Below are 13,370 nucleotides of genomic sequence, written 5' to 3' on the forward strand. Positions count from 1 at the left end.
CCACCCGGGAGCAGGCCTAAGCCAGCAGGTCGTTATCTCCTGAGGGGTCCCAGACTGAGAGAGGGCACAGGCTGGGCTGAGGGACCTCCCCTCCCCCGCCCCGAGTGCACAAATTTTTGTGCACCGGGCCTCTAGTTTAAAAATATAAGATACTCTTAAAAACTGTGAAGCAATGAGAGCATAATTTCATGTTATATTTTTACATGCGGCAGAAGCAGTATATGCTTTACTATATGTTTCATTATACAAAATAAATGTCTAGATTATTGTTATAGTGATTAAAGATTTCTTATAAATACTAGGAGCATGGCTTACATGTTGGGATTATCTAGCTAAATATAACTACCTAGGGTTTCACTTGCTGCCCATTCCATTTGGTGAGATGGAAAGAGGCAGAAAGAGGTAATAAAGAGACAAGGACTAGCATTTTCTAAAAAGCAGGAATATATGCTGTTGCATGCAATTCACACAATAACACTTACTCTAATTTCAAATACAGAGAAACCGGGGCTCAGAGAGAATAAATCATACAATGAACAAGTGAAGTCAGGATCTGACACCAAAACTTTTGTTCTGCTAGTAGAGCACTTGCTTCCTAATATAATAAACTATGCTTTAGGAAAGAAACAGCATTCTGACATAGGAATGCCCAATCCCCTCTTTATAATAACTCACACTATAAAGTTTATGATCAATAAAAGTCAAACTGTAGAATATATATCTGCCTAGGCTTAAAGAAAACCAATATACCAAGCAACTCTCCATTTAATCAATGATAAGGAAGTAGAGAACAAAGTTTAATATAATAGCATTTTAATGCCTAGGATATTCAATAACATTTGGAATGAAGACTCAGTTCAAGAAACAATTTTGAAAAGTAACGTATCTCTTAAGCATTAGCTTCAAATGAAAAGGATTTTCCTGAAGGTAATAAAAAAATATTACTGAAGTACTATTTAGTAATCATAGAAATATAACTTTCTAGATCTTTTAACTACCTCCCAAGTTGAAATCTCTGGGAATTACTTTAAAGAGAATCTTTTTAAACAGTACTGGAACTAATTTTATTTTATAACTTTATTACATCTTATTATTATCTAGTGTTTATTCTCTATTCATACTTATATAGGAATAATAAAACTGAGCATATTGGTTGGCCATGGTAGCTTTGTTCTTTTATTAGCTCTTCATAAACTGCCACGAAACTGGCAAGAACATACAAAAATGTCCTCTGATATGCAGGTTTTCAAAGATGACAGCTTTAATTGAATGATGTATTCACATTAAAAGAACATGCAATGCAACTAAAACTGAAAGACAGTCCATAAGAGTGAGGATTTCTCTTCGTTCTCTAACACCACTAGATTGGACATTAATTATTATTAATAAACAGAATAGGAAAAAATAAGACTATATAAAGTATAAGATTTTTATTTTTTTGTTTCTAAGCCATTCCTAGTCTAAGAGCAAAATCTTATTTTGCTTGTGCACAAATCATGTGGAGAAGTGAGCATTCCAGAATTCTGAAAAGCTGGAGGCAGAAATACTGTTCAGGGAGGCCTGGGTACTAACCCCGAATCCCCCTCGTCCCCACACAAGAGGTGCTCACTAACTGATGAAGAATTAACTTAAGAAGCAGAGTGTCCCAGATTTGTGTAAACGCTTCTTATGAAGAGCACAGATTGTGTAGTAACTTCTTGCTGAATGCAGATGTAAGCCCCAAGTATAAAAAGCTGTGGTACTGCAGAAAATTAAGCTTCTTGAAATGTATAGAAAATAATATTCATAATAATACTTAGCACATATCATGCTTACTATGTATGTGGCAGTCACTGCACTGTTTTACATTTATAGGCAGTCCTCTAGTTACGTCAGACTTGACATATGTCGTTTTGTGGTTACGTCGCCATCTCCCATATACAGTATTTATAAAAAAAAAAATGTTCCGTCATTTCGACATATGTACATATGTGCTTTATGTTTTTTATTATTTATTTACCACAAGTAAATGCCAGGAATTATTATCTTTCTTTTAATTTTTTTTTTTACTGTTTCATTTCATTACTACTGTGTACTATGTGCTCCATGTGAGTGATGTAGGTGCTTATGTAGGAGGGTTCCAACTTACAGCGCGATCGAAAATCGCCATAGGAACGGATCTCCAACGTAACCCGAAGACCTACTGTATTTACTTATTTAACTATCTCAATAAAGCATATAAAATGATTAATTATAATCAATTTATAGGTGAGGAAATTAAGGTTCAAAAGTTACAACTAAGAACTTAAAAAAAAAAAAAAAGGCAGGTAGCTAAGTGTTTCAAAAGTTAAACCTCACAAAACACATATGATATAGATACCATTAAAAATAGATAGAGCGTTGGTCTGCATACTTGAAGGGCCCCAGGTTCGATTCTGATCAAGGGCATGTATCTTGGTTTTGGGCAGATTCCCTGGCCCTGGTTGGGGTGTGTGCGGGAGGCACCAAATGGATGAATCTCTCTGTTTCACATTGATGTTTCTCTCTGTCTCTCTCTCTCCCTTCCAGTCTCTCCAAAAACCACTTATTAAAAACAAACAAAACAAAAAAACCATCTTCTTATAAATAAAAAGCACTTGTGGAGCCAAGATCTGAAAGGTTTAAACTTCTTATATAAGACTAATAATTTTCAAGTAATAAAGATTTGAACTAAAAATAAACTAGAAACTAAGAAGAGGAACCTCCAAAGCTTAACTGTTGTCTTTTAACAAACAAGACTCAATACCTGAATACTCTGAATGTAGTTTCTGGATCTTAATAAATCAATAAATGAAACAAAAATTTGAGATTATTATTAAAACCTGTCACATATGATCACTGAATATAAATCAGAGTGGAAAATCTTGGATGCGGTGTTAACCTTCTGGCTTATTGAGTATGCTTCTGAACAAAATACTATTTGGTAGGGTATAAAGCTAGCTGGAAAGTTTAATGATGAAAAACATTTCTAATATTTTAAACAATTTTTTTAATGAACTGTATTTTCCAGAGAAGTCTTGCATCATTCCTGTGTGTTATATCCTTCTTCTAAATCTTATTTTTCTAATTTTCTTCCCTTTTTTCCCCCCTTCCCCCTTTGGCATGGCTATGCGAAGAAGGTAAGTGATGATATCAATAAAAATTCTTCAAGCTAAAAACTACAGAGCCTCTGAAATTGCTAAACACGTGCCAATAATCACCATTTGGAAATGGTTACATATATTGTAAGAGAACTAATCATTCAGAGATTATTTTAGGCCAACTAATTTTAAACAAAATGCATAGGGAATAGGAACTATTTCGAGATGAGTTTGTACAGATGTAAAAAGCTATGACCACCTTCTCAGCATTAAAACCTACAAAAAGCAATAAATACAAATTCCAGAGTCCCAGGCATTCACAAATCTAGAATAAGAACCAGAGATTTCATTTTAATTGGGCCATTCTTTTGTATAAAATGCTCATAAATCACCAGCTTCTCTGTGATATTTACCACAGCCATTAAAAGCCTAGTACTAACTTAATTTATGTTTGATAAACTGAGTTTTTGAACTATAATAATTGTAACTGTTGCACAAAAACTAAAGTATAACTTGGCAAGAAGGGGTTAATTAATTTGACAAAGCTAATCAGCAGGGGAAAGTGGTTTGGTGGCTTGATAGGAATGATCTTGCAATAATGAAGGCAAATATTTAGGCCTGTTCTTAAATACTGCTTTGTTGTTGTTGTTTTTAACATGTTTCAGTACATTTCTTATTTATTACATTCATTATTCAGTACATTTATTCATTAACCAATTTATTGAGCTCCTACTCTATGCCAGGCATTTTTCTATATGATAGGAATATAGCAGCGAATAAGAACAAAAAAGAACAGTCTTGATTTCATTATGCTTATATATCTCTGTGAACAGACATTAAATAATGTACAGTATATTAGATGGTAAGTATTTTGGAGAAAAATAAAACAAAGATGACATTTGAAAGATCTGAATAAGATGAGGGACCAAGCAATGTTGATATCTCAGGAAAGAGTCAGTGGCTCAATTAAAGTGACTAAGGAAGAAATTAGAGAGTCCGTGCAGTTAATAAGATAATGAAAGGCAACCATAAGGACTCGGACTTGCACTCTGGGTCAAATGGAAAGCTTTTGAGCAAAGGAGCAATATAATCTGACCTAAATCACTCTGCCTACTATAACTGAAAATAGACAAAGTACATGGGCAAAAGCAGGGAAATCAGTCAGAGGCTTTTGCAATGATTTAGAGAAAGGATGTTGGTGCCAAGACCAAAGTGGTGGTGGTGGAGATATGAGAATGATTCCAGGTATGTTCAGAAGGTAGACCCACTATTATTTTCTGAAGGAGAAGCTGCATGAGAAAATAAATAGCAGTTGAGAGAATGGAATTCTGGTCAGATGATATGGAAAATGGGAATTCTGGGGAGAAGACTGGGATATGTATTCTCTCTTCAGACAGGTCAATGAAGTCCAGAAGGCAGCTAGAAAAGTGACTGGATAAAATAGCCAAGGAAATAATGTGTGTGTGTGTAGAGAGAGAGAGAGAGAGAGAGAGAGAGAGAGAGAGAGAGAACACAGCAAGGTCTGAAGCACTTCAATGTTGTGAAGTCATGCAGCTAAGGAGGAACCAGCAGAGGAGAAGGGCAGCCTGTGAAGCAGGAGGCCGCCGGAAGAGCAAGGCCAGACGGCAAGTAAATGAAGAAAAGGGCTGCGAACTAGCCGTGGATATTTAGCTAGAGAGTAATTAGTGATCTTGACCAGAGCAGTTCTGGTGGGACAGGAAAGAGATTAAACTGACTGAAATAGGTTTTAGAGAGAAGAATAAAATACAGATAAGATTCTTGACTTTTTAAAGAATAAATGGATCCAAAAGTGAAACACTCCTGCATACCATACAGGCTTTACAATTAACCATACTTATATTTATAAATAAGATTCAATATCAAGAGAAATAATCATGGTCCAATGCATTTTCAAAAACAAACAAAAAAAGGGCTGTCATTGCCTTTGTCTTCCAGCTATATTATTTTCAAGTTAATTTTTGCTTGGTGCTTTAGGGACAGTTAACACTTTTAAATAATAAAATTTATAGCTTCACACATTTATGATTGAAAAGGGTATTGAGTGGGGTAGTTTTTTAGCCATTGTTAAAAAAAAAAATATTGCTTGGCATCTTCTAAACTCAATGGACATTTTTGGTTCTACAGTTAGAGAAAAAAGTTGTTAAGTATAAAAGCCTTTCCAAGGCCGAATAGCAATTCAAAGGTTTGAACCCCAATGGCAATTTCTATACTACACTTAAGTATCATAAAATATAAATCTCTAGACACTGAGCACATCAAGTGAACACGTACCAGCAGACAGCTTAAGTTTTAAAATATAAAACAGGTGCTGAAAAAAAAAAAGCACTGATAGATCATGGCTCTTTCTGGAAAAGAAAAAAATAAGACTAATGGTGTGTTGTGTAGTATTAGCTGTTATTTCCTTTCAGATTAACTGCTACAGAAGCAGTAACTGATGTGGAACCATAAGCAAGATGAAGAATAACAGACCTTATGCCCAAAATTTATCAATTATTCAATGCTGTTTGGCTTGGTTAAGCCTATTGTAAGTGATAAGAATTCAAGCAACCTCATGGGCCATTTTAAAATTAGGTTTTCCCACCCTGCTGTTGTATCTCAGTGGTTGAACATCAACCTATAAACTAGGAAGTCACAGTTCAATTTCTGGTCAGGGCTCAATCCCCATTACGGGGCGCGCAGGAGGCAGCTGATCAATGATTCTCTCTCATCATTGATGTTTCTATCTCTCCCTTCCTCTCTGAAATCAACAAAAATATATTTTAAAAAAATAAAGTTAGATTTTTCCCTTCTTTCACGTTACAAATTTTTTTTTGTAAATATTTTCCTAACAATTCATGTGCTAAGTCACAAGGGGAAACTTTGAATTAAAAAAAAAATCAGGCTTTAGAACAATATAAATATAGATACACCAAAAAAACAAACAACTCAGAGTGAAGAATGTAGTAAAGGCAAGAAATCCATATGGGCTATTATCATCTCTAATCCTGTCACTGAGTAAAACTTACTCTCAATTTACTCATCAGAAACATCCAAATAACAATGGACTCAACTGCTGAAATGCTTACCTGTTAATTCTAAGGGAATGAAATATGTCATTGAAATAAAAGAGCTATATACCTTCATTAACGAAATAGTCCAGATTAATTCACAGCAAGCAACAATCAACAAACAAAAATGCTATAGTATTATAGACTCAGGCACATCTGTTTAATTCTTTTACTAATTCTTCATAACTTTAAGCAAGTAACTAAATTGTGCCAGGCCCCAGTTTCCAAATCTGTAAAATTGTGAGTTAAAGTAGATGATTTATTCCATTTCTAAATACAAGACTCTACAATTTACATTAAAAAGAGAAAACTCAAAAATTGTACTACATCCTAAGTATTTAAATAAAAGGGAAGGCAAATGTTAATCTGGCAAGGTAAACAAATATTTGTTGTTTTTTTTCCAATGCGTGTTGAATCTTAAAGGAAAAGATCACCTTTATTATTCTATTCCAATTTAGTGAATGAAACTTCTAAATAGAATTTTAGGTGTCAGGCAGGTATAGACTTACTCCAAAATATGAGATTTGGGGAAATGTTTTGATATTGTTTGTGGGAGAAGAGTGGTGATCATATGCTGCTAGAATCTAAAGCCACCAAGCTGCTTTTGAGAAATGATTCGGATTGTTATTTTCCCAAAACCCTATTTACCATAAAAAAGCACAGACCATTATGGTTTTGAATCTACCAACATTCAAGATATACAGAGGCATTCAAAGTCATGGTACTTGTTAAACAATCCCTGTATTTTTTAGATTAGTCTACTTTGATTAGGAAGGGGTAGTTTAGTTTCAAGGAAATTAACCTATAATTTCATCCACTTTTTCTATCATATTGTAATGTTAAAATTCTTCATATCCTAATATTTCATCAAACACAATTGACATAGGATAAAAAAACAGGCCTACATAATCACATCAGTCTGGCTATTAAATTAAAACTCAGCTCTTCCTACAAATATATCTCCAAATCAATTGACTTATAAACCTAATTCTATGTCTTTTTTAAAGTTGGAATATGTTTATTATACAGTATCTAAGTTAAACTAGAAGTCTAAACTACAATAGTAATATATGACAGTGTTCATATTTTTAATTAAAAACCACTTATAAATCAACAGCAAAAAAGATGCACATCTCGATATTAATATGGAAAATGACATGAGTAGCTAAAAGTATTTAATAAATAGTTAAAAAGGTGTTGAGATCACATTAGTAATCAGAGTGGTATATTAAATGAGATATTATCATTCACCTATAAAATTACAAAGTATGAAAAACACTGGTTTGGTATGGATGTGGTAAATTGTTGTATTTTCTTTTAATTGAGCTTATTGGGATGACATTGTTAATAAAATTACATAGGGTTCAGGTGTACAATTCTATAACACATCATCTGTATATTGTATTGTGTGTTCACCACCCCAAGTCAAGTCTCCTTCCATCACCATTTATCTCTCCACATAACCTCTTCTACTTCCCTCTGGTAATTATCATACTGTTGTCTGTACCTATGAGTTCTGGAGTGTTTCTTTTTTTCTTAATCCCTTCACCGTTTTCCCCCAGCCCTGCAACCCTCCTCCCGTCTGACAGCTGTCAGTCTGTTCTCTATGAGTTTGTTTCTATTTTGTTTATTATTTTATTTTGTTCATTAGATTCCACATGTGAGTAAAATCATAACCTAATTTATTACTCCTTCTCCCATTATTCTAGTCAAATGAATATCCTTCAAGTAAATTTAATCTTTTAATTTCTGTCTATCCTCTTTATAAGATCTTCCCTCTTTAATGAAAGAAAACTTTATTCTACATCTACCAAGGATTCTTTCTCTTCTGCTTCAAAGACCTGTTTGAAAAAACTTTCTCATGCATTATAAAACTTCATCTGTCTCAGGAGCACTTTACTGGAGAAAACAAGCAATATGAAATGAAACTTCCTTTCAGATTATTAAAATAAACATGTCCCATCCGGTGTGGCTTAGTGGTTGAGTGCCAACCTATGAACCAGGAAATCAAAGTTCAATTCCCGGTCAAGGCACATGCCTGGGTTGTTGGCTCAATCCCCTATGGGGGACGTGCAGGAGGCAGCCGATCAATGCTTCTCTCTCATCATTGATGTTTCTATACCTCTCTCCCCTTCTCTGAAATCAATAAAAATATATTTAAAAATAAGATAAAATATGAAGTTTTACTTAGAGATTTTCTCTATATCCTAAAGTAAAAGCATATATAAATATATTAGATGGACTTTGAGGATTATATGCATTTCCCCCATGTCAACTTTTCATCTCTTCGCATTTATGTGCTACATTCTGAGACAATCTACATCTTAAATAATTTTGTAGCACATTAATTTGTTTTATGACCACAACACACTCTTCTGCTATGAGGGGTTATATTTAGTATTTTACCTAAAGCAAAAACTCTCTCTGATGTTTTATGTAATGTGTTCATTAATGGGGTGGGAGATAGGTAGATGTTTGTGCTTAATATGTCATCTTGAGCCAATAGCAATAATCTCAATAATAATGGTCATTTAATGTAAAGCATAGTAAATCATACACAGGATGTAATTTTAAACTTAAACATTATAAGCATCACTTTGTGAACATTAATGATTTTCAATAATGGCTAATAAATACTTACCAGGAAAAGCATCAAAAGTAATTCTGTCTCCAGGAACAGATCCAATAGGAGGTGCTAAGATTTCAACTTTCTCTGGTGAACTAGCACACATCACCATTGCTTGAGATAATATTCCCCTCATCTTTGCAGGTTTTAGGTTACAAAGTAAAATCACCATCCGATTTTGCATCTGTATCAAAAACAAACAGATGATTAAGATGTATAGAATTTGAAGTGATTATACCTAGAATACATTAAGGTACACTCAAGATGCTAAGTATCAAATGTTCTATTTTTGTGGATGTATCTTTATCTTTGTGTATTCTAAATCTTTTATTGCTGTTATAAAGCCTTATACAAATATGAGAAAGAAATTTTACAACCTGACAGTGCATTACAGTTGAAGGACCAGAGAAAAGGCTTTTCAGGTAAATATTTATTTATCTATAATATATTTTTATTGTTTTCAGAGAGGAAGGGGGAAGGAGACAGAGAGAGAAACATCAATGACGAGAGAGAATGATTGATTGGCTGCCTCCTGCACGCTCCCTACTGGGGATCAAGCCCACAACTGGGGCATGCGCCCCTGACCAGAATCAAACCCAGGACCCTTCAGTCCACAGGCCAACGCTCTGTCCATTGAGCCAATCCAGCCAGGGCTTTAGGTAAATATTTAAAGAAATGACTGAATAAAGAAAATGTTAAAATAAAAACAAAAAACAAATTTAGTTTAAGGGACCTCTGAGGCAATATCAAACACACTAACATTCTCATTATAGGATACACCACATTAACCAAAACTAAAACATATGATCTGCCCAGCTGGTATGGCTCAGTAGTTAGTGTCAACCCATGTACTGAGAGGTCATAGGTTCCATCCTGGTCAGGGCATATGCCCAGGTTGCAGGCTTGATCCTCAGCAGGGAACATACAGAAGACAAATGATGCATTGCTATTGCTAATGGGAGAAGGCAATGTAACCATGAAACAATGTAAGTCGAGTCTGATGTAATCTGAGGACTGCCTGTATATAGAAAATCCTAAAGACTCCACAGAAAAAATTTAAAACTAATAACTTCACTAAAATTGAAGGATACAAATATTTGATATTGGAAAAACTGGATAGATATGTGAAAAAAAAGTGAATCTGGGCAACTTTCTTATACTCTATAAAAAAATTCAAAATGGATTAAAGGCTAAAATGTTAAGTCCTGAAACCATAAAACTCCTAGAAGGAAACATAGGAAGTAAACACTTTGATCTCAATCTTAACATTTTGTTGGATATGTCCCCCTGGGTTAGGGCAATAAAAGCAAAAATAAACAAATAGGACTACATCAGACTAAAAATCGTTTGCTATGAAAAGGAAACCATCAAAATGAAAATACAACTTAACAAAAGGGAGAAGATATTTGCAGTGACATTATATCTGATAAAGTTATAAAGACTGTATTGTATTAAGAACTCATACAACTCAACATAATAAAACACACCAATTCAACTAAAAAAGGGTAGATGACCTGAACAGAAAATTTTCCCCCAAATAAACGAACATACAGATGAACAACAGACATATGAAAAGATGCTTAACATCACTAATCATCAGGGAAATAAAAATCACATGACATACCACTTCACACCTGTCAGAATGGCTATTTTCAAAAAGTCAACGAATAGTAAGTGTTGAGAATGTGGAGAAATGGGAATCCTTACGCACTGATGGTTGGAGTGAAAAATGGTACAGCTACTATGGAAAACAGTATGAAAGTTCCTCAAAAAATTAACAAAAGGCCACCATCCAATGAAGCCCATACCAAGACCAATCATAATTAAAATACCAAGGGCTAAAGACAAGGAGAGAATCTTAAAATCAGCAAGAGAAAAGCAGTTAGTTACCTACAAGGGAGTACCCATACAACTGTCAATTGACTTCTCTAGAGAAACTCTGCAGGCCAGAAGGGAGTGGCAAGAAATATTCCAAGTGATGAATAACAAGGGCCTACAACCAAGATTATTCTACCCAGCAAAGCTATCATTTAGAATTGAAAGTCAGATAAAAAGCTTCCTGACAAGAAAAAGCTAAAGGAGTTCACCACCAAATTAGTACTACATGAAATATTGAAGAATAGTCTTAAAGAGGAAGAAGAGATAAAAAAATATGAAAATGACAATAAATACATATCTATCAATAATTGTATCTAAAAATCAAAATAAATGAACAAGAAATCTAATGAACAAAATAAACTGATGAATAAAATAGAATCAGAGGCATGGAAACATGAAACTGACTAAGGAATCTCAGAGGGAAGGAGGAAGTTGGGGTGAGAAGAGATTAAGCAAAGCTCTTCCATACATATATGCATTACAGACAATAGAGTGGTGAAGGCCTGGGGGGTGGGAGCAGGAACCAGGAGGAGGGGGGCAATGGATGGACAAAAAGGGGGCATCTGTAACACTCTCAACAATAAAGATGAAAAAAGAAATAGACCAAAGTTTCAAATTCCAAAGGCTCCCTCTTTGGGAGGTCTTCATGAATAAGACTCATCTTCAACAAATAACTTGAAAATGCCACATATAAAAAAATGTTTTATACAATTACATATAAGAAATACCATACAGTTAATCTTTCAAAAGTCAGATGACATCTGTGGACCTTTACCTTTGAAAAATACATCAACCTACAAAATATTGTATGCAATTTAGGGGGGAGGGGGAGATGTCCCTGATTCATAAATGTTTAGTAGTACTGCCTTCATGGGTTAGATACAAATGTGTATAAAGAGATTTGCTTATGGCTGTGAGTGGCAGCTTTTGGAATAGAAACAGTCTGCAACTTGTGAAAACAAAAAAGATAAAGCCCCAATGAGGAGTTTTTCCAATTTAACTGGCTTACGACCAGTTGGTTCTTTTCTCCAACATCCATTCCTAAGTAGTTATAAGGAGACCTCATCCTATACAAGATGAATATAAAGAGAAAAAACATACATGTGGCAAGTCCATAAATTTTTAATAAGAAAATCTTCTTCACTCATCCCCTCGTTAGAGCAGCTAAATGATCCTATTAATATGAGGCAGAACATGTTACCCCTTAGCTCAAAAAACCTCTAATGGTTTTCATTTCAGAATAAAAGCCAAAGTCTTTACAATGATCTAAAAGACCCGATGTTATTTGGCAAACTTATCTCAGATTTCATCTCGCATAATATTCCCCCTTACTTTGCTGTAGTGAACATCAGAGGCATACATTTGATTCAGCAATCTATAATGCTCTTCTACCAGATGGACATTTGACTTATTTTCTCAGACCTTTTACTTAAATATCACTTCTTTATAAGGCCTTCCTGAATTACTTTATATAAAATGACATCATCATCATAGCATCAATTCTTCCTTGATTCTTCCCTATTTTATATTTTTCTTGATATTTATTATTTAACACTAGAGGCCCGGTGCACGAAATTCGTTGGGGGGGGGTCCCCTCAGCCCGACCTGTACCCTCTCCAATCTGGGAGCCCTCAGGGAATGTCCTACTGGCAGCGTAGGCCTGCTCCCCGTTGTTCCCTGCTCTCTGCGGGGCCTGCCTGCAGGCCGTGCTTGCTGCTCCTGTGTCACTGGGTGCTGCCTGCGGGCTGTGCTTGCCTGCTGGGCTCGCATTGCCAGGGCACTGCCGCCAGCATCCCACCCTGGCCACTATGGGTGCTGCTATTTTTGTCTTGGAGTGATGGTTAATTTGCATATTACTCTTTTATTAAATAGGACTAGAGGCCTGATTCGTGCACCAGTGGAGTCCCTTGGTCTGGATCGGGCCGAAGCGGGCTCTCCGACATCCCCTGAGAGGTCCCGGATTGCGAGAGGGCTCAGGCCAGGCCGAGGGACCCAATCAGTGCACCATCCAGGCTGGGGAGGTTGGCCAGCCAGGGAGGAACCACAGGAGAGTTTCAGGTTGTGTCTAGCCCGTCTCGCTCAGTCCCGATTGGCCAAAGCCTAGCAGCAAGCTAACCTACCAGTTGGAGTGTCTGCCCCCGATGGTCAGTGCATCATAGCAACTGGTCAACTGACTGCCCCCTGGTGGTCAGTGTACATCACAGTGAGCGGTTGAGCAGCCTTAGCATATAATTAGCATATTATGCTTTGATGGTTGAATGGACAACCAGACGACCGGACACTTAGCATATTAGGCTTTTATTATATAGGATAATATTGTATTACTAGAGGCCCGACTTGCACAAAATTCATGCAAGAGTAGGCCTTTCCTTCCCCCAGCTGCCAGCACTGACTTCCCTTGCAGCCTTGGCTTCATCTGGAAGGATGTCTGGTCTAATTTGCATATGATGCTTTTATTATTATAGATTATTATAGATGATTTCCTGATGTCCGCATAGGAATGTGAACCTCAAAAAGGATTTAAAAAATGAACACAAACAAATCTATCATCTTAATTTCACTGCTTTGTCCCTTGTCTAGCATATAGTTTCTGGTACATTGCAGGAGCTCAATAAATATTTGCATCTAGAAAGATGAATTAATAAATGTAAAGATTTATCCAAGTTCACAAATTCAATAAGCAACAGAACTGGCAATGGA

General features: G+C 35.6%; 1 protein-coding gene across 1 annotated transcript in view; it reads right to left on the reverse strand.

The window, feature by feature from the left end:
• The window catches only part of AIMP1 (aminoacyl tRNA synthetase complex-interacting multifunctional protein 1), a 30,735-nt gene that overhangs the window by 2,878 nt on the left and 14,487 nt on the right, over window positions 1–13,370 (reverse strand). The window contains exon 6 of the mRNA XM_006778898.2: window positions 8,808–8,976. Coding sequence (XP_006778961.1) covers window positions 8,808–8,976 — 169 coding nt within the window. The remainder of the gene's footprint in view (window positions 1–8,807; window positions 8,977–13,370) is intronic.

The sequence above is a fragment of the Myotis davidii genome, unplaced genomic scaffold, assembly GCF_000327345.1.
Source record: "Myotis davidii unplaced genomic scaffold, ASM32734v1 scaffold967, whole genome shotgun sequence".
Lineage (NCBI taxonomy): Eukaryota > Metazoa > Chordata > Mammalia > Chiroptera > Vespertilionidae > Myotis > Myotis davidii.